General features: G+C 55.4%; 1 protein-coding gene across 1 annotated transcript; it reads right to left on the bottom strand.

Moving 5' to 3' along the window:
- Nucleotides 1-139: 139 nt before the first annotated feature.
- On the bottom strand, nucleotides 140-26,979 carry EDRF1 (erythroid differentiation regulatory factor 1). The gene is made up of 25 exons (XM_075533783.1): nucleotides 26,777-26,979; nucleotides 23,753-23,961; nucleotides 22,637-22,703; nucleotides 21,789-21,914; nucleotides 20,762-20,886; nucleotides 19,656-19,812; nucleotides 18,666-18,767; nucleotides 18,357-18,478; nucleotides 17,747-17,858; nucleotides 15,832-15,979; nucleotides 15,649-15,757; nucleotides 15,296-15,407; nucleotides 14,033-14,305; nucleotides 13,001-13,072; nucleotides 12,748-12,898; nucleotides 11,933-12,121; nucleotides 11,397-11,597; nucleotides 9,998-10,216; nucleotides 9,311-9,534; nucleotides 8,703-8,861; nucleotides 8,070-8,219; nucleotides 7,111-7,264; nucleotides 6,009-6,124; nucleotides 4,565-4,743; nucleotides 140-858 (listed from the first exon to the last, which is right to left on the bottom strand). The coding sequence occupies exons 1-25, from the start codon at nucleotides 26,879-26,881 to the stop codon at nucleotides 672-674; spliced, it is 3,768 nt and encodes a 1,255-aa protein (XP_075389898.1). The 5' UTR covers nucleotides 26,882-26,979; the 3' UTR covers nucleotides 140-671.
- Nucleotides 26,980-27,794: the final 815 nt, after the last annotated feature.

Here is a 27,794-nt window from a genome sequence, read left to right as displayed (position 1 = left end):
CTGGGCACTTGGACAGTGGGTGTTGGGCCGCAGCCCCGCGGCTGCAGAGAAACAAGAAGTCCCTGGAAGGCAGCGCTCATGAGAGCTCTTCAACTTCAGGGAAAACTCCCAGTGAAGAATATGACAGGACGAGGACAAGACATTTAAAATAAATAGTTTATTTTATTCAAAATAGCTTTCTTACCTTATTCACAGTTCTGAATTTAAAAAGAACTAAATAAAAAGGGTAGTGCCTATTCTTGATCAAATGTCCTATCAATAAAATCAGAGAAGCCAACCCCTTGGGTACATGGGCCAGGTCCAAAAATTTCTTGGACCTGGCACACAGCGTGGGCAAGGCAGCCTGCAAGCACGGGCTGGCAGCAGCACTGGAAGCCTCTGGGGACAGTGAAATCACTGGATCAACATTCTACTGGCCAAAGTAACATTTTATCCATAAGAACCTGATCTCAGCGCCCCCACCCAGCTCAGCACACTTCTGAAACCTGAAGGGACAAGTACCAGAGCCAGTCTCAGGATGAGGGACCACGCACACCAAGACACTCAGGTGGCACCTGTGCGTCTGACCGAGAGCCGCCCCTGAGACCACCTGAGGCTGATGTTCCCCTCAGTTGGAGGACAGAGCCCCTCCCTCTCAAGTTCAGAAGGCACTGACAGTGTCTCCGGGAATGTCACGGGGCAGTGTTGCTGCTGCCACTACCCCCAGCCCCCTGGGCAGCGACCTGGTCCAGCAGGTGGATGACAACGTCGACTCTGTGCAGCAGGCTGGCGTCCCTGTTTGCAATGGCCCGCAGGAGCTGGGAGTAGATGTGCTTGTTGCTTTTCAGGAGAGGGTCTTCCTCAGTGTTACTGCTGGGGCTGGACACGTACAAGTCGGACAAGTGAATGGAGCCCTCCACCAACAGTACAGAGACCCCCGCTGCACTGCACAGAAAGTCTTCCAGAGAAGGGCTCAGCTTGCTCCACACTTGCCCTCTCCCAGCTAGTGTCTGCAGACCTATTTCTAGCATTTCATTAACACATCCTTTGTGTGCATACCTGTAGGCCTACTATGTACAGGAAGTGCTCTGGACAGAACCAGACAGATAAGGACTCCTCCTTCACAGGGTTCCCATCCCACTGAGGCAGGAGTCTGGGGGTAGGGTGGGGGTCACAGAAGCAGGGTCCGAGGAGAAATGGGAGCTGGAGTCCTCAAGATGATCGTACTGTCACATTTCCTCACCATTCCCTCCCTCTCTACGTTCCCCTGTCCTGCTGCTCGCCCCTCCAGACTCTCTGAGCAGCAGCCCCACTCGGTACACGGACCCCGTCTTTTCCACTGAAGCAATCCTACATTTGGAACCCTCAGCCATCGAAAGCAAAGACAGGTTCCAGCACTCTGGACCACGGCCCCTCAGCCTGTAACCCCGGGGGAGTGCACGTGTCGGGTTTGCAGTGGCCCCTTTGGGAAGCACTGCTGTAAAGGATTGGTTCCCGGCCCCAGGTCAGAGGGCTCGTCCCCCTCCGATGGCTCCTCCTTTGGAGGGCTCACCACTACATCCAAGCCCAGAGCCACCAGCATGTCACGTGCACCACTCCGCCAGCGATGGCCAAAGTGCCGCTTAGAAGCAGAGCAGTGGGGTCTATACCGGCAGGAGGGCCACGTCCACATGGGCGACACCCAAGACAGATGGTCTATGATCCCAAAATGGAACAAGGCTTTTAAAAAACAAACCAAACATCTCTTAATTTTCCTAGACTTCAGGGATATACTGTAGGAACCTAAGCAAAGCAAGCTAACATCTACTCAATAGTCTAAGCTCAGTTTAATTAACCTTTTTTTTTCGGCGGGGTGATGGTATGTGTGTGTGTGTACACAGCTGGCTTGTTGGGGGTGTGTATGTGTGTGTGGACAGCTGGCTTGTTGGGGGTGTGTATGTGTGTGTGTGTACACAGCTGGCTTGTTGGGGGTGTGTATGTGTGTGTGGACAGCTGGCTTGTTTTGGTTTCCCCTCCTCACACGAGGGCCACAGACGGTTGACTTGCTGTCAGCGAGACCCCCGTCAGTCACTGACTTGGGAATCTGTGAACATGTTTGTGGAATCAGAGGAGGGGGCACATTTTAAGCCTTTCATTTTCGAAATCCTGAAAAACTAGCACAAAGCAGCTCAGTAGGACCTTTCAGACCACCGATTTCTCCAGCAGTCACTTGAGCAGACAGCGCTAGAGGGTGCTCCGTGAACTCAGACAGGACAGGTGGCACTCAGGCCAGGTTGTCCCCGCCCACGTATGACTCAGGCAGCCAGCTGCTTCTTGGCCAGCAGGTGCCCACAGCGCCACTTGGTGGAGTCCGCAGTCACTGCGCAGGGAGAGCCTGCTGTCCTCTCCACTGCTGCAGGCTCCTCCAGGAACCACGGGGAACAGCAGCCCTGTGCCCAGGTGATACTGAGTGGGGGGCCACGGCAACGTCAAGCTGCACAGTCACAGCTGGGGGCACCTTCTCCCTGGTTTCTGGGGGGACGGACAGATCGGCAATGAAGTAGGCAGAACACCCATCAGAGGAGCGTTCTCAGTGAGGCACCAGGCGTCCTACGTGGTCCACGGGGGTGGGGTGTGTGTACGCAAGGGTGGCTGTTTGCAAACACCATACCACTTTCTCAGGGACTTGGGGGTCTGTGGACTGGCAGTGGTCCTAGAACCAACCGCTGTGGACTGAGGACAGCTGTATTCAATAGCAGTGATTGGGGGTGGGGGTGGTGTCTCTGCTGAGAATGTAGAGCACTAGAAAAAGTATGGCTCCCCCCCTCAACCCCACTCCCCTCTCACCACCACACCCCCCACCCAGAAGTCACCTGGAGCGACAGAGGAAACGGAATGTGTGGCCGACTGCCAGCACAGACCAGATACTGGATGGTACCCAAGTCCCTTCAAGAGCCCTCAGCAAAAGGAGGAAGATGCAGATTTCCAAATTCTCACACACTCGACTCTCAGGAACCATGCAGGGTAGGTGAACCCTTGAAATGCTGGCCTACGATAGTGTTGAAATTTTAAGCCAAACCCCACTCCTCCGCCTTCGTAACACGAAGCACCAGTTCATCTGAACTAGTCCGAAGGTGGCTCCCTGAAGGACTCTGGGTGGATCTGACAGGAGGCACATGGCAGCAAGAGGGCGAGGACGGGCTTGAGCAGAACGGGACTGCTCAAGGGGACAGAGAAATCGGTGGATGGAGAGTGTCTGCTGTGCACGCTCCTGACAAAAAGAAACCAGAGTGGCACAGCAGCAGCTCCTGCCCGGCACTGGTCTGGAGCCACAGGGCAGTGGTACGGGTTGCTGTTCCTAGTGGGCAGAGGCAGATGCACTCAGCTGAAACTGCATGGAGCTAAGGGTTGAGAGAGATGCCTGGGGCTGCCAGAGACGGTTGCTCCATGGAGCCCACCAGGTGCACACAGCAGACTACAGAGTCCAAGAGCCGCCAAAGGAAAATCCCGTGGTTGTAGGACGCGGCAAAATCCACCCGCATGGCAGACTGCATCCGCTCAGGACGCGAGCTCTCCGCAACCCTGAAGCAGCAGGGCCCACCCACTCACCCCACAGCAGTTACGCTTTCCCCAGAGCCCATGGGAAACTTGCGGGTCATGGCGGAGTGCTTTCCCTCTGGGTGTTTAAGGTTGTCCAGAAGAGGGGCTTTCAGACAGAATCACTCAGAGAACTATGCACACAAAGGGCTTAGCGCCTACGGAGAGAGCAGACTAGGATTTTAAGCCAGTAAAAGCTCAGGGCTTCAGTGTTCCAGGAAAAATGGAGTGGAAAGGTCACGGGTCTCCCATAGCTTTCTGAAGCCCCTCTGCACGCTGGCCGGCCCAGGAACTGCAGCCACACCTGCATCTGGAAGCTCTGTGTTCCCAAGGATGCACGGGGCCAAGTGCACACACGTTGCCCTGGTCCCGCCTGCTGGGACTCCGCAGTAGGTCCCTGCCGCCCAGTTGCAACTCCATCCAAGCAGCAAAATGACGGAGGGTGTCAGTGATGAGAAGGGCACAAGCCCGCCCAGCAGAGTGGGCGTTCACAAAGGCACCACTGCTCCCAGGAACACACGACCACCAGCGGGGTCCACCCTCGGACAGCAAGGTCCTCCTTTCTTCCTACCCTGCCACCTGTGGGGTCTACCGGAAATGCCCCTCAGCTAGCTCCTCTCCGCCTGTGGGACCTACAGGGAAAAGCCCCAGGTGGGTGATTCTCAAAGTGGAACCCCATGTAACAGGCATGGCTAATCATCCCGTGTCCTTTGAGAAAATCGATCAAGATAACTCCTTTGGACTCTCACAAACAAAACCCAGCCAGTCCATGCACAGCTTTCCGCCCTGCTCGCAGCCATCGGGAGCCTCGGCTTTGGGTGGACTGCCTTTTGCAGGTACCCTAAGGCGGTCCAGACAAGCACGCCACGGGGTGAGGGGTGGAGGTGGCGGATCGACCTGTCCCCTCTACTACTACGGAATCACGTCTGAGGGCCATGAGAGAGAGACATGAATGCAGCGGAGGTGAGTGCCTTTTACAAGTGAGGTGCCGGGAAGGAAGGTCATTTACCTTTTCTTCTTCGTGGGAGAGAGCAGCTTGATGGACTGGAGGAGGAGGAATGACAACCGAGACTCAAATATGTCCAGGAGCTTCGTCACTTCTTCGCGGTTACGGTTTGGAGACGAATCCACGGAGGGGGTGGGGGTGGGAGCGGGGGCTGGGGCGGGGGCAGGCTCCACACCCTCTGGCTGGAAGATCAAATTGTTTTTATCACCAGAGCTTCCTGGGAACTCACGTCTCACACCCAGGTCATCCCTGAACTGCGGGCTCACCAATCCACCTGGCGTGTACACGCAAACCACAGGACGCACGTATGGCTGCTGAGCCGAGAACGCCGCCCCTTGTGGGTCTGGAGAGGTGAGAGCGCCTCCTCCTTTCCCAGTGGGAAGCACTGAGGTAGCACAATGAAGACAAAGGGGTGCACACAGGGAGCCACCAACCATCAAGCCAGGGCTCGGAGAGAGCCAGGCATCAGGGAAGCACCCCAGGGGCCCGAGGGAGGGCAGCGTTGAGTAAACACTGAGTGCTGGCACATCCACAAACTAGAGCGCCGCCCGCGGGCCTGCGCAGCCCACTTCCTTCACACTGCTCCCAGGACAGGATGTGGAAGGGAGAGGGGGGCAGGGAGGGACAGCAATTTTACACCCTCAGCCCCTCACGAGCCGTGGTTTCTTTGAAGGTCAAGGCACTCTTAAACCAACAGACCTATCAGTCAACCAGTACTGCTACAAGCCAGAGGCACCTTGGTGAAACAACCACCGCAGCAGCATGGGAAGCTACTGCGGACTGACAGCTACTCTTGACACAAGTCCGCTCCCTTCTGAAGGCAGAGTCCCCACCTCTCGAGGCTCCCCAAGGAATGCCGCACTCTTCCACTCACACCAGGTCCACAGGGCAGCTTGGGCCTCTAAACCATGCTGTGAGTGTGGGGAAGGAAAACTTCTGACCAGGCAAGATCGGGGCTGTGGGGTGGGTGGGGTAAGCTTAGCACTGGTGACCCCAAGCGCACAGGGGTCCTGTCATGAAGGGCTTGTTTCCCTACAGCTTCCTCGTGGGCCCTAGGGACTGCCCTGTGTCTTATGAAACACTCTGCCAGAACGACTCCTTTGGAGCTCAAAGAGCGACAGCCCCCACGCCTCTCGGCCTTGAACTTACCCAGCCAACAGAGCCCCTCGGGAGCTCAGCTTGGCACAGTGTGTAGGCTGCAACTCCCATGACTCCTGGAGCGACCAGGCAGGATGAGCTGGTGCCCCAGTGGCTCCCCTCTTTGCCTCCCCTCAGGTTTGTAAGTGAACACGCTAATTCGACAGAGCAATTCTGACAAATGATTATCATGGCCTTCATGCACACACCCGCCCACTAGGTGTGCCCAGCACGGAGCTTCACACACTCAATGTGTGCCCAGCACGGAGCTTCACACACTCAATCAGACAGACAGACGCTGGTCTTTCACCTGGTCCGCCTCCTCCGCGAGCTCCTTCTTGATGAGCTGGAAGGCATGCTGACTTCTCACCAGGACCTCGAGGGCCCCAGACAGTGTCTTCAACTTCCCCACGCTGCTGTTCTGACCTCGAGCAGGAAGCACAGAAAGGGTCATTGTCTGCAGACAAATGTGGAGACCATCTCACCACGTCTCCTTTCGAAATGCTGTGACGTCAGCTCAGGAGAGTCCCGGCAGGGCCTCCACAGGCCCCTCGAGTGCAGACCTCGTGGCAAACGAGCCCCACTGGTCTCCTCGGCTGACAGCAGTCCATCCCCATGGGCACCTGCATGGAGCCACGATGGCAAAGGGGCCTAACAGACGTGTCGGCCTACTGACCAGCTATGTGAGGGTCGTCACTCAGTGGCGGCTGCCTTACCTGCAAACAAACGCATGACCAACTGCTCAAAGGCAGGTCATACTAGATGGCTCAGTTAGGGTTTACTCTAGGACCTTCCGAAGACTGTTCCCCAGCTGCATGCATGCGGAGCCCCTCTGCTTCTGCACTGCCGGTGAACTCTGTCTGGAGTGCTCCTGCGTGGAATGGGGTCTCCGGAGGAACCACCGCTCCTTCCCCACAGCTTCCCCAGCCCGTTTCTCACTGATTTAAATCTCTGTCTAGACTGACCTCTCTGGGCTTTCTCAAATAAGGAGTAAGGCCTGTGTTTCCCTATTTTTAGTCATTGAACGTAATCTGATGCATTTCTCCAAAATGGGTGCAGAAACACAACCAAACTCATGGTCACTGAGTCTAAGCTGCCATCCATGGAGATCCTACAGGGAAGAGTAGACGAGCCCGTATTTTTCCACGGCTGTCAATCTCTACAGAAACAGACAGCCTCATCTGTCTTCCCCAGTGTGGCTAGAGGCCTCGAACAGACCCCTTGCTTAGCAGGCTATGGTTACCCCACCAGACCACCAGGTGTTCTCGTCTCCTGGCCCCTGCCCACAGCCTGGAACTCTGAACAAATAAAGGGGAGAAGTTAGGGGGGTGGAGAGACAGTGACATTACTTAGACCCAAGAGCGAGCCACCAGTGCTGCCCCGTGAGACCCTGAGGAGGAAGAGCAACGTACTGGCCATCTGGAACTCCGCGAAGGCCACTCTCTCCAGCTGCACTCGGAGGAGCTCGCAGGGGGTGTCCTTCAGCAGCTGGAACAGCCGCCCGGCCTTGCTGTAGTGCAGCTCTGCCAGCATGCGGTGCTGCCGCCGCAGGTGCTCGTCCCCCACCTAGAGCAGGACACGTGCCCCTGAGGCCGCTGTCCAGCCTGCGGAAGGTTGGACAGGCTGTGGCCCGGCACCACTCGCTAGAAAGACCGTTCTTGTCCCATTTCATCATCTCGGCACCTGGAACGTCCCTCTGCCCTGAAGACCTCGGGCTCCCGGGGCAGAGAGGTTAAGACCTGGCTGGGTGTCCCGAGGAGCACCACGATCAGCAAAGAGGGGCAGAGGAACACTCCGGGAGCCCGCCAACGGGCAGGAAAAGCAGCTGCCCTGGTCTGGAGTTACAAACCGGGAAAAACCCAAACATGAAGAAGCCACTGGACAACACCTATCCCCAATAAAGGGTGGGCCCCCGAACCCGGCAGCTCTGAGCAGCCTCCTGGAAGGTGGCCCCTGCTTGGCTCCAGGATACAGGGAGCAGGTGTTCACAGCAGGGGGAGCGCCACGGCCACTTGGGCTCCAGCCAGAGAGCGCGCTCGAGAGCTGCCGAATGACCGCTCCTCGGCTGGGAGCACGAGCTGTGATGCTGGTGCTGATGGGGAAGGCAGCAAACCAGACAGGCACGGCCCCGTCTAGGGAGGTCACAGGCAGGCAGCATATACCCATGCTGCTTCCTAGGCAAAGCACAGAGCAGGCGGGGGCACAGAGACTGGAGGGCAATGGGGGCGGGTGGAGGGAGATGTGACTGGGTATCGGCAGGCACCTCTCACAGGCCCCCACTCTGCCATCATGCACACAGGGGCTGGTCTGGTTCTTGCACAAGTGGTTTGTGTGCAGCATGAGCCGCAGGTCCCCGGACGCTCCCGAGTACCTGGTTCCGCAGGCAGCTGTGGTACATGGAGGCCAGCCGGTGGTGGATGGTTGCAGCCCGGTACTGGCAGAGTGGCTGCCGAGTGGAGGCCGAGTCCACGTCGCAGTACTTCAGGGACTTCCTCATGGCCTCGCTCACCTCCTTCTCGATCTGTGCGCGGTGTTTGTTTTTTCGAGGAGGGGAAGAAAGTACTGAGTCCGTGATCTTAAATGTTAAGTATCTTTTCTATTAGGGGCTCATACAGCTCTTCACAATCCATACATACACCCATTGTGTCAAGCACATTTGTACAGTTGTTGCCCTCATCATTCTCAAAACATTTGCTTTCTGCTTGAGCCCTTGGTATCAGTTCATTTTTCTCCTACCTCCCAGCATGGACCTTTGATAATTTATAAATTATTATTATTTTGTCCTATCTCACACTGTCCGACGTCTCCCTTCACCCACTTCTCTGTTGTCCATCCCCCAGAGAGGAGGTTACATGTAGATCCTTGTAATCGCGTCCTCCTTTCCACCCCACCTTCTGCTCTTTTCTAATACCACTGCGAAAGGAAAAGTGACCAGGGTACAACAGATACGGGGGGAGGGAAGGGGGAAGGGTGCTGTCTACTTTCTAAGCGGTGACAGGCACACCTGCTCCTGTGCTTTCCTGGACACCGGGGCGTAGTCCTGCAGCAGCTTCGCCATGGTGAAGTACGTCGTGGACAACTCCCAATTCACCGAGTCCCAGACGGCAGGGTGTCTATCTCGTGTCCCCAGTGACCTGAGAGCTTTCAAGTAGTAATCGATAGCCTGTAGGGAACATGGGGCGTGAGCGGTGAGTGTGCCTGTGCTGCGCCCAGACACTGACACACCTCAAAAAAGCCAGGTGGCATCTAATTTGGGGCGAATGCGGTCACTGACAACATCAGGAGGCAGGAAGTATAGCAAGGAACTGCAGAACAGATGTCCATCCTTGGACCAGATGGAAAGCTGCCACCACCAAACCCAAACTCGCTGCCACTGAGTCAGGGGCGACTCACAGCAAGCCCCCGAGACAGGGCAGAGCTGCCTGTGCGTGCTCCCGAGAATGCAGTTCTTCAGGGGAACAGGGGAGCCCATCTTCCTTCCCGTGGGACGGCGAGTGGATTTGAACTGCTGACCTTGTGCTTAGCAGACAGCAGTCCAGTATAAAATACCCACTTCAGCGTTACAGGACTTTCCTGGAGTGATGGCAGGGCTTGGGCAATTCCAGGTTTTACCTTATTGTAATACAGGCCTTCTTCGTGGGAAAACTCGCGCTGGGGTTCGTCGCCGGCCCCACAGTGTGCCTGCGCGCAGATGCGCATGAGCCTGCCCGTGTTGCACAGCAGCAGCGCCGTGTTGGTGGCGTCGTCGATGGACTCAAAGTTGTGAATCCCCTTTTCGAAACAGGAAAAGCTTTTTTTCCACAGCTGTTGCTCTGCAGCAGACACGCTTTTGCTCACTGCACCGACAGAAAAAGGAGGGAAGGGCACAATACTGTGAGCACATGTTAACGTGCAGCCCGAGGACGGGCGGGTCCCCTGCTCCAGCCCCGGGCCTTCCCACCAGCCGGCCCAGACCACTTCCCAGCTGACACACAGCCGGCCCTGCAGGGCAGAGTGGAGCTACCCCCGTGGGTGAACTAGAGCCTCAGCTTGCTCCTGAAGAGCAACTAGTGGTTTTGAACCGTTAACAGTGCAACACATAACCCTCTGCGCTACCAGGGCTCTAGACGGATGGAAATACACAAGTGGAAATACAGGCCTCGGGGAAATGAAGCTTCTCCTGATTTCATTTTTCATCAGCAACAGAGAGCAGAGCGCCCCCTGACCAACAGAACACCCAGCATCCAGCACCGGGCCTGCATGATGCCCACCTCAGGATGCTCCTCACGGAAGAGGTGACGAGGGGCCGGGGGTACTTACCTACCCTCTCGCTCTGCAGGGCCGCAGCCTGGTTCATATAGAACACCCCGATCTCGTTTCTGATGTTGCCCATGCGCTTCAAGACTTGCACGTAGTGCTCGGGGTTCTGGCCTTTTAAGCCGCTGAACTGCAGGATCTCGTCCGCAGCCTCGTAGCATTTGCAGCTCACCGACAGCTGGCTTTCTACGTCTGTCGACAAGTCAGTTGCCCACGCGAACCCTGATGAGAGAAGGCAGAGCAGCGTGAGCCGGGGCCTCGATGGCGGAGTCCTCGGACACAGCACAGACCACGGCGCGCACTAGAAACACGCAGGCGTGTCACAACACAAACACCTGCAGGTGCTAAGTGTTTATGACGAGAAAATATGATGCAGCGCAGGCAGACCGAGAAGTCACGGGGAACAACTCTGGTTCCCACAGAGATCTCTGTACTGACTTCTGACACCCTGCATTCTCCTCAGGGGATGTTTGGTTAAAAGAAACCCATTTCCCCCCTAAAGACCACCCAATTCCCACCCAACACCGGGCAAGGCACTGTCCATTGGCAGACAACGGGCCAAGGCCTCCGAGCTAGTCACTCCCACCTGACTCGTCACACTGACATTACGGAGGCAACAGCCACCAGCCCCGGGTAACTGACCGCGGCTGCTACCTACTGGGACGGGGCCCAGACTGTGGGGGCACGGCGGGCCCCCTGCTCACCCCAGAGCCCGCAGGAGGCCTCCTGAGTGGGGCAAGTGTGGTGGCATGGTGAGCATGCCCCAAGGATCCTCCCACTGTGTCTAGAAAGATAAATGGCCACCTGGCAAAGGGCAGGAAACCAGGGGAAATGCTAACCTAAACCAAGCTCAGTGCCCAGAGTCAATGGGGAGTGGGGGTGGGGGTGCGTGGCGCTGGAGGGCAGAACACACGAGGAGGTAATGCCTTTCTCCCAGTGGACTTGTTAAGACGTTTCAGGGTTGGCCCTGAGATGAGGCAGACAACTCCAGGGCATAGGGTACAGCTCCCCAACACGTTCAGGCTCCACTCAGAGCCCAGGGACCAGCTTAGTGGCAGACGCTGAAGGCAGGGCCAGAATGCTGCTCAGTGAGAGACTACCCATCACCTATTTCCAAACCGAGAGTCTGCGGTGAGCCGGCCGCTGGCTCTGTCTCCCAGCCCCAGGACCTCAGGGGCAGCTCATCACCCTGCACTGAGGTCCTCCCTTCCAAAAGGACTCCAGCGCCCGCTGGCTGGCTGGCAGACACCGCACGGAGAGAACGAGCACAGCAGCAGCACTGCTGTCCCCCGGCTGGCTTTAGCTCCTGTCCTCAGCAGAGCTTTGAAACACTTCACACCACTGTGCCCACAGACACGCAGGCCGCACCAGACACCACCCACACAGAGCGCCCGTTCCGCACCCTGGCACGGGGACTCTCGGTGCAGGCTGTGCAGGATCTCCTGGTCTTCTCGGGTCTGGTAGTTAAACTCCTCGAGGTGCGCGGCGCGGTTGTTGGCGTTCTGGGCCAACATCAGCTGGATGTCTCCGCAGAGCGTCAGGTACTGGGACAGGAAGAGCAGCACTTCCGAGAGCATGTTGGTGCAAAGGCAGCAGTAAGTGTCTGTTTGGGAAGGAAGGGGGAGAATGGAAATGGCACAGCTCTGAGATCCACCAGCCCTGTAACTAGCAAGACCACTGCCAGCTAAAGGCTCCGCAGTACAGAGGCTCCTTCAGCGGTTGCAGGGAGCAAGTGACCAGTGGAGAAAAAAGGCCATGAGGACCCACAATGAGCAGGAAATGTGAGTTTGAAGTCAGTCTTCACAAGACGCAGAGCTCAACGCTGGCTGCACTCTATGCTCCGCCCCCCCACCCCTCACCCCACTAGCCCACGATCACCGTGGCTCTGCAGAGCCACCTGATGTGTGTACTGCCAGACCCCACCTGTCCCCCACTCACCGTGGCTCTGCAGAGCCAGTTTGATGTATCGCAGGGCCCTGCCGTACTTCTGCAGACTCATGGCCGCATCTGACAGCACGTAGTAGGCCTTGGAGGACTTGAGGATCAGCTGGAGCTTCATCTTATGCTGCCAGGAGCCAGGGGTCATCCCGGACTGGCTGGAGCAGTGTCCCTTCTGCAGCGAGCCCACTGGGACATAGGGGAAAGCAGCGTGCGTCACTTGGACGACATCTCCCCAGAAACCCAGTGTTTCTGATTCTTACAGATACTCTCTGCCCGTGGTTACAAGTGCCATCCTTACGAGTGACATAACCTGTGCAGGGTTAGTGCTAACAGCCACGAAGCCAAATGGCGTGACCCTCGTGTGCCCCTCTGAAGGCTGGCCTCACTGTAGCCATCCCATCCCTCTCACAGGGGCACTGACAGCTGGATGCTCACAAAGGACACCTCGTTCTGTCTCTAATCTGGGCATCAACTCGCCCACACAAGGCACCGCAGCAGAGTCCATCAGTTGGAGGGTCCCTGCGAGGCACCCCTAAGGCAGCACTCCTCCACCAGCCAGTATCACTCCTCATCTGCAGTCCAGCTGTCATGACCTGCGCTGCGGGGCCCCAGAAACACAACAGGCGGAGGCAGGGGCACCTGGCCTCCTTCTCGCCACCAGAACGGGGAAATTCTGACCAGGCAAGCACAGCTACTCCGTCTCTATTCCGGTTCTACAGGGAATTTTTCTCGGGGCTGAGGCAACAAGTTTCCCAGGGACACATTCAGATTTCCCTGACTGAGGCACCGTGAGAAGATGAAAGCAGGCTTACTTTTGTCCAGGAACAAGGCCATCTGCTTCTCCAGGCCCTCGGGCCCGCCCTGAGCGCACTCGTCTCCGTATTTGAGCGGGATCGGGGTGCTGGGGTCCGCTGCGGGAAGGTCGCTTTCTTTCTTGATGCTGCTGTCCACGGACTTCAGACCCTTCAGAGAGGAGACACATTTACTGCTCACAGACCCGGGCCACTGAGGGTGTGTGCACTGAACACACATTCCACTGAAGGAGGAGACCAGACTTGAACTCACCTCCAGGACATAGCTCAGAACCAGTCTACAGCGCTCTTCTGTGTCGTGGCAAACTGGGAACGCACAGCTGGGCTTCAGAAACAAACACGCAAAACAATTAACCTGCAAGCAACACAACCGCCTCCCGGCGTTGCCCACCCACCTGGGCAGGGTCTACACTCCCCCTCCTGCCCCCTTCCCCTCCGGGCATCTGACCACAAGCAGCACCAGATTTTGGTCTGCGGTGTAAACCTATAACTTAGAAAACTGCTGTGAATTAAGCCGAGTGAAGTGTGATCATCTGGCTAACATGGTGTTCGATTAAGTGATTACTAATAGCATTAAGTCTCACTTATCCGAGATCTTCCAGAATATACCCTGCTCTCAATACTTACATCTTTACACAGTAATTCTGTCAGGACCAAAAAAAGCGAGTCTGGGAGGACTAAGTCCCTCCCCTCAGTACAGGCCCCGCCTCCTCGGGTGCTCACCCTGAGCCCTGGTGACCTGACTCTACGTCTCACAAGCAGCTTCACAGCATAATTCGCATTACTTGTTGGGGATGGCTCCTAATAGCCACCGCGCTACCCCCCCTCCCTCCAATGAGTCAGGTGTCGACACCAGTGTCCACGGCAGGGACAGTAAGATTGAGATGCTTGGAGCCCAAAGCTCACTCCCTCGGGGAGACTTGACTAGGGGGTTTTAAAGCCAGTCTCTGTGCCATCAAGTCGACCCCAACTCCTAGCGACCCTGGAAGACGGGCCGAACTTCCCCTGTGGGTTCCCGGGTTTCTGGGCAGAGAGAGGCTCCTAATGCTCCCTGGGAGCAACCGAACATGTAGCCAGCAGGGCTCCTCTTAACACCGTTAGGGGGAAACAACAGACAGACAGACAGGGAGCTACTCTCCCTTAATAACAAAGAGGACAAAATCCCCTTCCAGGACCTCAGCTGCACCGTGGCTGGATGCCGCCGGTACCATCAACCAATAGCTGTCTACACACAGGGAGACGCTCTCAGCCTCCCTACCCACACCCCCTGCCCGCCTGTGCTTACTCGGATCTGATGGGTGGACTTGTACTTTTCAGGCACCGACAGCTCCCCGACAGACTTGATGATGGCCACAGCCTTGTTGTCCTCCGCCGGGTCAGAGCTGGCGCCGAATGAGCCGTTCTCATCGCTGTCGGCCATCTCCTCCCCTTCCTCCTCATCCTCCTCACTGTAGCTTTCTTCCGAGTTTTCGTGGAGGGGCGACTCAGCACTCTCCTCTGTCTTAGGCTCATCCAGCTGGAAGAGCTCCGAGAGCATGTAATTGGCTGAGGCGATGATCTTGTAAGAAGGGAAAGGAAGACACTCGAGTGACCATCACTGAGCTCTCAGGGAGGCAGCACCAGGGACGTGCCCACGACACAGCCATGCTGATGAGTCTGCAAGGAGCTGGAAGCCTATCAGTGTTGGGAACCCCTGGGTGTGCTCTGTAAGAGCCTCCAGGGCTAAGAACAGCCAATTTCCTATAGGGCCCCCCTCCTGGTCCCCTCCCCCTCAACCGCACTGACTGGACACACACAGCAGCTGCACAGGAGCAGGCAGGTGACACCACACTGGGGAACTGGCACGCTTTCTCATCACAACGATGAGGCTAGCGCCCGTTGATCATTGACAAACCCTCTGCCCTTCAGTCCATTCTGATGGGCAGCCTCCCGACCACAGCATCTCCGAGGTCTCGTCTTACCGACAAGAGCCCTGGTAGCGCCGGGGTTAGGTGTTGGGGCGCACGAATGGCAGGAGGGGGGAGAGACCCAGCACAGCTCAGTCAGCACCACTGAGTTTTCATGTCCACACCAGCACTGCCCAACAAGCACGCCGTGCAGTCAAGCACGAAACCGGAACCTCCAACAGTCACCATCTAAGAGCAATATCTAGAGAGCAGACTTCTAATCTGAGACCCGTCTGCCTTTGAGCCCATTTCATTCTCGAGTGAGTGACCCTCCAGAAGAGGCCAGGACTGGCCCAGCCCTCAAGCACAGAGCAGCTGGGGCTCAAACTGCCCACCTGTCAGCAGCCAAGCACTTCACCAGCACCCACCAGGGACCCCTTGAATCCAGTGCACACAGCAGGCTATCATTCTGCCATGCACGGTGTGGTCCCTCACCCCTCAGAATCTTTGTACTTTACACCTGCAGCGTTCAGGTTAGGCGTAGTCTAAGAGCCACCATGGTCCGTGGCCAGCTTATCAAACAGAATACTTAGACAGCACACACAGAACCGCTCACTGACTGCCCAGGCCACGATGTGAGAATGGAGCCGTGTCAGCCTTACCTGTGGATGCCTGCTTTTGTCCAGCAGCTTGACACAATTCAGAAGCAGTGTCCTGATGGTCCCGTAGTACTTCTTATTCTGACTCTTCTTCACCATCATGTTGCAAGCGACCCTGAAAACGACGCCTACATCAGCTCACTCCCTGCTGGCCCCCGCGCTCCAGAGGGCTCCAGGGCAGGGATGCTCCCACTTGCTGCAGAACCAGGGCTAACAGAACACAACGCAGCATCTGACCTTCCCTGAGTAACGTTTGCAACAGGTTGGTGCGAATGTGTTCTTACGCAGTGACAGCCCACACACGGTGAGCTATGGCCTGGACTTAGGTGGCCTCGGCCAGGCTGGCAGTGCCTTACTTGTATAAGAGGATGGCCACGGGCATGGTGAAGGGGTTCTGGTACTTGTCTTCTGTCTCTTCACATAGGGTCGTGAGGTCATAGAGTTTCACTATGTCGCTGCCGCTTGCTGAAACGACACATAAGCTTCACCGTCTGATGGCACCCCGAGGTACCGATGGGCGGTTGCAGGAGCTCACTGACCTTTGAAGAGCCAGTAGGTGTGTCCCTCTTTGGTACAGTTGGATTTCAGAAATGATAAGATGTTCTGTGCAATGTCCTTTATGACTTTAGTGGAAAAGTTGGAGTTTTCCAGATTGGGGATCTCTTCTGTCTTGATCATCTCGTACTTCTGTAACACACGGAGCGGGGCTGGTGGAGCGAGCGGGCACGGGGCAGCAGGGGGCGCTCTCTGCGCAAAGCAGCCACACAGCCACGCTGCTGAGAGAACCTCCCTAGCACACACACTGCTCCTGGGCACCGTGCTGCCCCCACCCCCCTCTCAAGGCTGTCCCCTGCCGCTCAGCACGTGGATTCTCAGAGACCCCTCTGGAGATGAAGTCCAACAGCAGCCAGGCTGAGGAGGACACAGTCGGCTTCTCCAGGCACGGCCCCAAGCCATGGCCATGCTTTCTGCACACTACAGTCCATCATCTCCCAGCCACGCAGTGGCCCAGGGTCCTTGTCTCAGGTGGGATGCCACCAATATCCTAGCCCCCAAGCCTCAGAGCCACAGGTCCCCTGACTCATGCTCACCCTTTTCCCACCAATGCCTCACCCCTCACTGCTAGATGGTCACTTCAGGGGATGGGCCACAGTGGCCCCTGGATCGTGGACCCAAGCAGGCATGCTCCAAGGCCACCCATGACCCTGAAACAGGGTCAGAACCCGTGGGGTGGCGTGCAGGGGCCTCAAACAGGCACAGATAGCTTCCTCCCAGACACTGAGCCCCAGGTGGAAGGCTGCAGTTGCCCCGCACACGTTTTTCTATCTGCAGGGAAGCTCACAGGGAGCTAAGACCCAGTGGGCAGCGCACTGCGAGGGGACAATCTGTAACGTGGATGCACGTGGCCCGCTGCCTGGAGAGCACGTTTCCTCGTGATGAGGTTGATGGTTCAGACTCTGCAGTCAAGGCTCGGGGAGCAAACGCAGGCTCGGGGAGTACTGCCTGTCTCCATGGCCGAGGCGCACATCTCCTGGGTGTCACCTGCCAATCTGAGACCAGCCAGGGAAGGGCAGTGCCTCCCCATCCTTGTATCCACGCCTCTCCTGCTGGCCCTACATGGGACCTTGATATCAACACCCCTAGCACCCTGCCTCCTGCCTCCCTCTTGAGATCAACACCCCACTGCCCTGTATCCTGCCTCCCTGTCGCTAAGGAGACAACTCCACACTCCAGCTTCTCCTTCAAGGGTCTCGACTACTTGCCCATGACTTTTCCTATCTAATTCCCTGGTTTCACCAAACCGGATTCAGCACAGTTGTGTGTTCATTCACTTCTGTAGCCGTGAATGTACCTGTGTGTGTTTTGATGCTATTAAAAGGGCACTTCCCCCACACAGCCTCTCACAGCAGAGCAGAGGGCCCACACCTGACACCCCGACTCCTGGGTGGGCACTCCACTCCCTGTCTGTCCCCATCTGCTCGGCGGCCTCTGCTTACTCCCTTCTGTGTGACAGCCACAGCACAGCGTTGATAATGGGGCCATCAAGTGGACTCCAGCGCAGTGAACAGTGGACAACGGATCCCTCAGGTCCCCACAAGTGAGCACACAGCACCACCTTCCTCCCTCAGGAGCATCCAAACCCAGACCTTCTGGCTAGCAGCCCACCATATCACCCTCAAGGGGTCTCAGTGCCCTGTAAAGAGCACACTTAGTAAAATCCGCCCCGGGGCCTCCCCCCACCAGCCTCCTGCATCCCACGAGCAGACGTGTCAGGTCATTCCTAGGGTGCATGACGTGTTCAAAATAAGAATCCGACCAACAGAGGTGGCGAGGGGGTTGTGTATGTGAAGACCTTCCCACAAGTAATGTGCAGTGTGACTCTGGTCTCTCCAGCTAAAGGGGAAGCCCGCCTGAGCAGTGGAGCAGTTAGGGGACAGTCACAATGGGTCTTACCTGCACAATTCCATTCACATGGAAACACATCACAAGCTCGGGCACGTTGCATATCAAGTTGTCCAACCAATAGTCAATTCCAGTTAGCACATTAATTGGTTTGTTGTTATCCCTAAAAACACACATTTCTAGTGTTACACCGTTCAACTAGGAAGCTGCCTGATGCAGCAGCTGAGACTCCCTCCCACTTCAACACAGCCACCATTCCAGTCCCCATGGTCTAGTCTCTTCTGACTGGCGATCCCAGAAGATGCAGTCGGAGAAGTGACTGACACCATGGGGACATGCCCACTCCTCGCTCAGCCAAGGCGAGAGACCAGCCACACCTGGCCACTCCAAGCAGGTGGAAGCTGAGAAAACGTTCACGCTGTTTAGTGGGGCGAGGATAAGCCTACAAGCTGGAGCGTCCGGCAGAAGAGGCCAGTCAGGAGCAAGGGTAGGCTCTTGGCGTTTGCTGACATGGAGACACAAGCATCTCCCCGACTGGGGCCACTTTAGGGGGTGAGAAAGATTTCTGGGGAGATGGTAAACTCGGGCGAGGGAACACTGACTGTCAGGAGGAATGCAGGCAATGGAGCTCAAGGAGGGCACACACTTGCGCTTTACTCACCTGAGGCGCAAGCTGACTGCTGGGTACCTGCCGCCTCCAAATATGGGCATGTTGGAGCCGACCAGCATATGGATATCTTCGAAGGTCCAGAGAATATTCCGAACAAAATCATTTTTAAGACCCTTTGATTCAGAAGAAAACAGGAAATAGTATTCAAGGCCAGAAGAGACACTCTTCCTTCCCAGACCCACGGACGTCAAGAGGCAAAGCCAGTCGGGCGGGGGGGGGGGGGGGGATAGGGGGGATGGGGAAGGGGGTTTGGGTTCAGAGGTGGAGACTGAGAGGCTCCCGAGGGCTGGGTGGGCATACCTGACTGCTCTCCCCATCATTGAATAAAGGAGTCAGGGTTTGGTCTTGGGGTGCTGAGGCCACATGCCCCACTATGTATGTGGGCTCAAGAGGCTCACTGTCCTGTGAAAAATTCAGGGACAAGGCTGATCCAGCGGCCACACTGCATCCAGCTAGGCTTCCCATGCACTTGGTGCACCCACAAACCAAGACATCTCCCCAGAGGGCGGGCTGGCCCCTGTGGAGCTGAGCCAGCAGCCACCACAGCCCGCGCTGCATTGTGAGTAGACTCCGAGGGTCAGGGCAATGGCTTTCATTTCTGGTTTTTGGTGAGTGGGAAAATCACTGCTCTTGAATCCACCCCCCTCCCCCCCCCCAATCTCTACAGAACTGCAAAGCTCTCAAGAACCTGGCCTGCTGGGATGAAGGACACTTCTAATGATCTGCCCTGTTTCCTCCTGCCTCAGCGGGTGCCAGTCCTGGAGGGCTCACTGCAGATTCTCCCATGTTTGAAAAAGGTACCCTCCCAGCCCTTTTTGGACAGTACCAACACTCTGTAACCCTGGCAGCAGGTGGGCTCAGTGTTGGGCTGCTAACCACAGGCCAGCAGCTGGCACCCACCAGCCGCTCATGGAAAAAAGCAAGGCTTCCAGTTTGTGTCAAGATTGGCAGCCTCAACATAAATAAAAATGGACACAGACCGGCGACTTCGGAAGCCCACAGGGTGGCTCTACTCAGTCCTGCAGGACCGAGAGGAGAGATCGACTCACTGGCAGTGAGTCTGTGTGATTGTGGGGCTGCCTGAGCTCAGTCCGTCTCAGCGCTCACTGACACTGGGCTGATTCCAACTGACAATGACCTCCGTTATGTACAGGGTCAGAGAAGCTTCACCCCGATATGGTCTTGAACCAGCAACCTTGGCAATCAATGGTTCAGTGCCTATCCGACAGCACCACCAGGGCCTCAAAAGCAAGCCATGTTCAAGACAAGTGAAAGTTTTCCATGGCTGACCTGGTTAGAAGCAGCGGGATCGTCGGAAACGGAAGGTGGCATCTCAAAGGGGGCCGGCCACGAAGCCCCTTCCGAATTGCTCATCTGGTTGTGGCTGGCCGACTCCTGCTGGTCTGCTGCTGACGGGACGGGCTGGGCAGCTCCGTCACCATTGATACTGGCCAAGTAAGAAGGGAAAGAGGTCACCTTGCTGCTAAGATTAATTTTATGTAATAGTCTACAGGTTTTTAAAACACACATTCTTGCAAGGTTCTCGTCCAGGGGCGCATCATCAAGGGGACAGAGATGAAGAGGCTGATAGAAGAGTTGGGTTACCTAAGCGTCCTTTTTAGTTGTATGAAAATTGAGCGTCTCACTGTGATCAGGAAGGACTTGGGAACAATTGGGCTTTCCTGGCAGTGGACGAATCATTCTGGGAAGTTGGCTTTGCTTAGCATCTCATTTTCCCCTGGAGTTAACAGGGTGATTCACAATCTTTAGGGGTTCTCTCCTCCTCAGAAACATTTGTTAAGTGCCTACCTAAAAGCAATTAAAGACTGTGTCTGCCCTTTGGAAGTAAAGAATTTGATTAATGATGCAAATTAACTAGATAATTTGCAAAGTACCCTTGAGGTTGAATTTTCTTGATTATACATTTCCCATATTTCAGGTGAACCATTTAATTTAAATAACAGCCCTATCTAATCTATTGGGTAAAATGACGTTTTCGTTAAAATTGGACTCTATTTTGAATTAAGAGTTTTATTATAAACTGTTTTTGGTTTTTCTAAGTACATAGGAAGCTTGTATAATTCAGATTTATTGATTTCCTGGTTTAATGTACACTTTGACTTTTTTATTAAAAAATTTGTATTAAAAAAAAAACAAAACAAAAAACACACATTCTTACACACACACACCCCGGCAAACAAACCGGCTGCTATCAAGTCAACTCTGACTCAGAGAGAGCACCTAACAGCCAAGTCACAGCCATCGACAGAGTCGGCTGCAGCTCTCAGCTGTGTGGCTGCAGGTGCAAGGCAGGTGCTGATCAATGACTGCCTTGACAAATTTCAACTGGCATCCTAGGCAGACTCGCCCCTCCCGCCAACGCTGAGAAGAAGTACCTGTAATACAAAAACTTTGACAGGATCGCCTTCTGGTACCAGTGCTCCTTGCTCTTCTTTTTCCTCTGCCACTTCTGGTCAACGAGCCTCTGGTAAAACTCCTTCAGCCAGGTCCAATCCCCAGTCTAAATGACACGCGGGGTTAGCACAGACACAGCCGGCCTGGAATCGAAGCCACCCGGCAGCAACCACCCCTCTGCGGGCATGCGCTTCAGTTTGGGAAGGCTGGCTCCTAAGCCCACTCAACAGTCTAGACCCACTCCTGAGAGCCTTTAGGGGGCGCACGCCTGTCCTCTTCCCTGCACTACACCAAGCGGCAAGGGTGGCCCTTGTCCTTGCCCTGGCCTTGAGCCCTTGCGGGAGCCCCCAGACACAGTACTTACAGGGCCCGTGCCTGTGTTCCTACACTCAAAGCAGCCAGGAGCAGGGACTGCGGACTATTCACACGCCCAAATCCGCCTCCCAACCTTGGGCTTTTCAAACGGAAAACACCCATCTTAACTGTTACCAGTTTCCCCGATAGGAACTCACTTTCCTCAGTCACTATGCTTCGAAGAGTGGCCTGTTTCAGGAGAGGGTGCCTGGCCAGGAGGGGCAGGCAGGAAGGGAGAGGGCCGCCTGGAGACTCGGTGCGTGGCTGCAGCACTGCTGCTGGAAGCTAAGAGGTGCCGGCAATCCTTAGCACGTGGGCGAGGCCTTTCCCAGCACGTGCTTCGAGAAGCCCAGCTTTAGGGGATTCAGCTAATTCTACAACTCCACATTCACAGGAGTAACTGTGAACAAGGTGGGCCGTGCTGCATCGTCTCCCCCATGGAGCATCAGAGGACTTCTCCAAATCTCAGCTAGCCCCTTCAACTCTTGGAGCTCTGTCTCAACTTTCAATGGCCTCATCCTTTCCTGTGTGCACCGTGACTTTTTCCCCAGTAAACTGTTCCTCCATTCTCGCTCTCTCCTGCCCTCAAGAAAGTTCCCTCTATCAGGGTGCTGGAAGAGCACATCTGAGCCGGCTGCGGCAGCCCCGAGTTACCTGTGAGGACCTCATGAAGAGCTCCTGGATGTCCAGCTCGTCCAGCAGGAGCGTCCTTCCTACTCGGTGGACTGCCATGCTCACGTGGGACTTGCTATAAGGGATCTTCAGGAGCTTTTTGATGTTCTAGGAATCAGAAGGAACAGTTTAGAAAGACCGCTCTACTGTGATCTTGGAACTTTCAAATTTGAACTTCATCCCATTTAAAAAACACAGTAAGCCTTGGTTCCTGAAGGTTAGGAAGACGGCGTTTCACACCAAGAGTGACACACACACACAGGGGACACAGCTGTGAAAGCAGAAGTCGCTTCACTTGGTAAATGAGACTGTTCACACACAGGACTGGCCAACAAGTACTGATAGATGGGATTTCTTGGTTGAATGACCTGGGCTTCCAGCGGATCAAATAAAGGAGCCTCAGTGGCATAGCAGTCACTCAGACTGCAATTTGAAAGGTCAGCAGTTCGAAAACACCAGTCACTCCCAGGGAGAAAGACATGACTTTCTACTCTCCCGAATCGTTACAATCTACCCTGTCTTACAGGGTTGCTCTGAGTCAGCATGCACTCGAGGGCAGTGAATGAATTCTCAGCAGTGCCAGCAGTGCCTGCAGTGTTCGTTACTATTAACCCTATAAGCATCAATTACCAATACTATTACCACGGTCTGTGTCTTGGGGGTGGCTGCCTCCTCGTAGAAAAGAGCGAAGCTGCGAGTGCTTCTTTAATAACAGGCAGCGCGCTTCAACAAGCTTTCTGATTGGCTCACGAATTTCGTGAGCTAACAGTGCCCGCAGAGCATGATGGCAAGTATAGCACCCCCCCACCAGCAACAAGGCGCATGCTTACCTCAGAGTCGGAGACAACGTCCACATCATTGCCCACCGAATCGATGAAGTCGTAAGCCATGCCAAAACTGAGGGGAGAAAAGGCCGAGGGCCAACAGGGTGTGCTCACCGTGACCCAGCCCAGCAGTGTCCCACACCGCTTCCAGGAGACACAGCGGCCGGGCCGGCAGAGGCACGGCACCCTGAGACCTGGCTGGCGCTTTCTTCGAGTGGCATGTCTTAAGCAAAACCTCGATGACACCGAGATTGGATAAAATAGAGGAACGATCGGTATCAAAACATTCAATAACCACTTTGATGTTTGATCACTGGGCCCCAAACTTCCCCCAGAAAACAAAGTCTGATTCTTCTCAGATGAGCTGGCGGGAGGAGGGGGTGGCACAAAGCCTGGAGAGTGCAATTGGGACGTGAGGCTGCCGGGGGGCTGTGTCCCCATTGACGCAGGCTTTATGAAACTACCCAAGACATCAAGGCAGCCAGAGGGAGAAAAGACCAAAGTCCACGTTTGCTGAGCACCAGACTCAGGACAGAAGCTTGTGAGGGCCCTCCGCTGCCTGCAGCAGGTGACCACTTCAGGTCGCGGTGGCTTTTCAGTTATAGCAAGTGGCACAGGTCACTTTGAGTTGCTCCCATGCCTCCCGGGCCTCAGGCCGCTCTTTCAACATCAAATGCTGCAGACCTTCCAGTGAGTGCCACAGGCAGGAGTCCCTGACAAGCCGGGCCAGGGCAGCAGGCTCTCTTAGACCTGACACACCACAGGGCACACCAGACCTCCTTAGAGGTTTTCCTCCCCCAGCATCACTGGAGGAATCCTTTGTATTTAAATACTCAAAAGGCTCATAAATAGTTAAAACAACACAAACCCACCAATTGGTGGAATTTTAGTGCTCAGAAACCACTTCAGGTCAAGCAGATGAGAGAGAAGGAAGCACATGCAGTCGGAATCGTCCTATGATGACATGATTCTTGAATTGGGTGGGCAGGGTTATGAAGGTGGTGACCATTTCTAAGGAACATGTTGGCCAGTCGGGGGAGCACTGCCCATTCAAGTGTTCCCATTGTAAAGAGAAGGGCAGGGCAGGTGAAAACGCCATCAGAGGGCGCTACCCATGCTTACCTGGAAAATGGCTTGCTTTTCTTACTGTTGCCAAGAATGGTGGTGCCAGCCCGCCCCAGTTTGGCACTCTCCCGCAGCCAGTTGGCGGGTGGGAGCTTCAAGTCCGTCTTCTCTTCCAGACGGGCAAAGGCTGCGCGAGGAGGGGCAGAGGAGTACTTCACCACAGCCCGGCTCTTCACTTCGCTGCCGCCTAGGAACAGAGCTGAGCCCTGGGCGATACAGAGGACAAGGCTTTAATGACCGAGCCTCAGAATTGAACCCCCACCTTTGTACCGTCCCATCAGCTGGGGAAGGTCTCAGACAGGAGTCTAAGACACTGCAGTGCCGTCACTGTTTCTCACATCCTTTCCAAGGAGCGTGGAGTTGTGATCATCAACCCGAAGCAGGCAGGCCATCTACTTATAAAGCAGACACCAAGAAGGGACATCACAGGCTTCCCCCAGTATCCGGAAAGCAGCGTTTCCAGGAGACACTGCGGTACCGAAATGGTCCCAGCAAAAAAGCAACTGCTATTCATTTATATGAGGAACATTTTGGAGTGTTCCCAGACCCTCAAACACCCTACCAAATCCCATCGAATAGCACACACAGCCTACAAGAACAGGAACACAGAGTCAATGCAGGGATGGTGGGTATTCCCTGCCACAAGGCGGGAGTCCTAGTGGCACCGGGGTAAGCGCTGGTTTGTTAACTGCAAGGTTGGCTGTGCAAACCACCAACTGCTCCACAGGAGAAACGTGAGGCTGTCTGCTCCTGCAGAGACGTACAACATCTTGAAAACCCTATACGGGATCGCTCGGAGTCAAAGTCAGCCAGATGGCATGCAGTTCCCCGTGAAGGGGCTTGGCAATCTCACTCATTACTCTGGGCGCTGCCTCTGGAAATGCTTGCTGGAAAGTAAACATCAAACAAACACAAGTTCTCTTTCTGCATTTACCTTCAAAGCTAAAAGATTAAGATTTCTTTTGGCTATCAAAGCACTAACCCAGGTCTTTCATAGAAGTGCAGTGGTGTAAGGAGGGCTTCCGAGGGAGCATCCTATGACCTACACACAAAGTTGATGGTGGTGTAGTGGGGAACACTGTGGACTGCTAACTGCAAGGTTGTCGGTGCAAATCCACCAGCTGCTCTGAGGGACAAAGATGAGGCTTTCTACTCCCTTGAAGTTACAGTCCCAGAAACCCACAGGGTAGGGCTACCTTGTCCTATAGGGCTTCTCTAGGTCAGAAATGATGCAACAGCAGCATGTTAGTTTTTGGCATAGCTGTTAGGCAATCACTTGGCTACTTTGCTGTGGGGCTGGCGGTTCAAACCACCAGCTGCTCCTCAGTTGAATAAGGCTGCCTGCTCCTGTAAAAATTTGCAGCCTCTGAAACCCTATAGAGCAGTGGTTCTCAACCTTCCTAATGCCGTGACCTTTTAATACAGTTCCTCATGCTGTGGTGACCCCCAAACATAAAATTATTTTTGTTGCTACTTCGTAACTGTAATTTTGCTACTGTTAAGAATCGTCATGTAAATATCTGATATGCAGGCTCTAGTTTCATTATTACAAATTGGACATAATTAAAGCATAGGGATTAATCACAAAAACAACATGTAATTCTATATTATGGAATATTTATTTCTAATAACAAATCAATGAAATCTTGTCTTGAAGCATGGTATAGCATAGGTAAGTCTTCACGCCGGGTACTCATATGTAGGGGTATTCGCACGTGGGCGGACCTGCCTGGAGACAAAGGAGCAATGTCTCATTCCTAAAACCATCAGAAATATGCTTTCCGAGGGTCTTAGGCAACCCCTGTGAAAGGGTCGTTTGGGCCCCCAAAGGGGTCTCAACCCACAGGTTGAGAACCGCTGCTCTATAGGGTTGCTATGAGTAAAAATGGGCTTCATGGCAGTGGGGTTGAATTAAATCAAATAACGCTTGTTTAGTATGAAGGGAATTTCAAAATGTTCATGGGGGTAAAAAATTCCATTATCCCACATATGAATATCCCATGTGTTACACACCGGCTCCTTATGGCTTGGGGGCTGTCATCTTTACTGAGGCCAGTGGCCAGGCGTCTCCCCCAAGGGCTACTGGGTGGGTTCAACCTCACATGTGGCCAGCCCATCACCTGGGGGCCCTGGGCTGCTATGGCTTAAAAGGAACTGGACCACTACAGACTTGGGGTTTTTCGATTTAGCATGAAATGGCATTTCGAGTCCAACAAAAAACCATACTCACTGCCAACGCGGCGATCTTGACTCATAAACTACCGCAGGGATTCAATTCTGGTTCATAGCGACCCTATAGGGCAAGGTAGAACTGCCAGGGGCTTTCGAAAGGGTGTAAATCTTTACAGGAGTAGACAACTTCGTCTTTGTTGGGCGGCCTGGCTGGTGGTTTGTACCTGGACTTCACAGCCTGGCAGAAATCACTGCACTACAGGGGGGGGGGGGGGTAGAACCTGCCGCCGTGGAGTCAATCCTGACTCGTGGTTTTCCGAGGCTCTCACTGTTGAGCGGTACAAAGCCCCGTCTTCAGGGTTCCTCCTATGTCAGGTTTCCGTGACTACATCCTTATGGGAGCCGAGTTTGGTCTCTCTCTCCGGGTTTGAACCAACTACCTTCCGGTGAGCAGCCCAACGCCTACAACACTGTCAATTTAAGGGCAGTTGGTGTGGCAAAGGGTCGGGCATTAAAAAAAATGTCTACAAGCAAAGGTTCAGTGATTGACCGGCTACTTCGCCGGCGAATCCTCGGGGCTCCTTCAGCACGCCCCGCTTGCACACGCCACGAGCTCGGGTCTCGGTGAACGGCCAGGGCGGCCCTGGGCCTTGCCTCCCCTCGGACTCCGCTCGCTGACAGGTGCGCGCACGGCGGGCAGAGATCGTGTCCTCTCGGATGGCTTGCAAGTACATCCCCGAACCCTGACGACCTGCGCCCGGGGCTGCCCGGGAGCCGCCCAGAAAGCGCCAGAAGCGGCCGGGCCCCGGGACACCGCGGCCGCGCGGCTCCGCCCCGCAGAGCACCCACCTGTGGAGGTTCGTCCGGCTCGCCCTGCGGCAGCAGGCTGAGCCTCCCTCGGGCAGAGGCCCCGGCCGGCCGAGCCTCGGCCCCGGCCTCCTTCAGGTCCGCCATCACCCGGTCCAGGGGATCCGCGGGCAGGAAACCGGGCCAGCAGCGCGGCAACCTCACCTCAGGCGCCGGAGACGTCCAGCCTACCGCACTTCCGGTCCCTAACGGGAACGAAAGGCGGTGACGTCGTTAAATCTCGCGAGGTTTTCTCTAGAGGACCGCCCCGCCTCTCCTTGCGGGGCGGGGAGTAGCAGTGCGCCTGCGCCGGTCAGTGCCCTTCTGCGAGGCCACATCTCGCGGTAGCTGAGCCCTAGGCTCCGCCCCCCGCACGCCCCTCGCCTTTGTTGGCAAACAGTGTCTAGTCTGCGGAGGGCTAGAGAGTCGGCTCTCGACCGTTCTACCCTGAGAGAGCCAGGCGGTGGAGGGGAGGATGCTGCTCCCTGTACCCACACTCTCACAATTACAGTGCCAGGGCCCTCCCCCCCAGCCTCAAGGGCCCCTTCTGAGAAAGGAGGGCTTGCCCAGGTGAGGGGCAATCAGACCCACTCCTTGGGAAGTCAGAGCCAAGCGGACATGGAGGCACGGGGCGAGGGTGGGGGTGTGGGAAGGGCTGTGGCCACAGGGACGCTGAAATGCTCAGAGGGGGTACCCGGCCCAGGGTGTGCCCAACTCACTGCCACCCTGTGGATGCGGGCACGGAGAACTGCCCCGTGAGTTTCCATGATAGGGATAGAAAGCCTGGTCTTTCTTCCGCAGAGCAGCTGGTGGTTTTGAATGATTGGCCTTTCAGATCACAGCCCATCGTGTGATCACTGCTGCCAGGGCTCCCTCTGTTTACCGAAGACACCGATTTCAGAGGACCTGGCAAGGTGCCCTGGTGGCACCATGGGTTTTAGCCACACCGAATCTCATCTCAAACATAAAGAACAGTCATTAAGTCTACTAAGGGTCAAAGATACACACATCATCCAGATAA

This window comes from Tenrec ecaudatus, chromosome 16, assembly GCF_050624435.1.
Source record: "Tenrec ecaudatus isolate mTenEca1 chromosome 16, mTenEca1.hap1, whole genome shotgun sequence".
NCBI lineage: Eukaryota > Metazoa > Chordata > Mammalia > Afrosoricida > Tenrecidae > Tenrec > Tenrec ecaudatus.
The sequence above is the reverse complement of the archived record's forward strand: the minus strand, read 5'-3'. Positions and strand labels throughout refer to the sequence as shown.

Coding starts and splice junctions, on each gene's coding strand:
- EDRF1 (XM_075533783.1), bottom strand. CDS start 26,881: ATGGCGGACCTGAAGGAGGCCGGGGCCGAGGCTCGGCCGGCCGGGGCC. Junction 15,758..15,831: donor CACCTACTGGCTCTTCAAAG/GTCAGTGAGCTC, acceptor GTGTCGTTTCAG/CAAGCGGCAGCGACATAGTG. Junction 9,535..9,997: donor CCTGCAGAGCGAGAGGGTAG/GTAAGTACCCCC, acceptor CTGTCGGTGCAG/TGAGCAAAAGCGTGTCTGCT.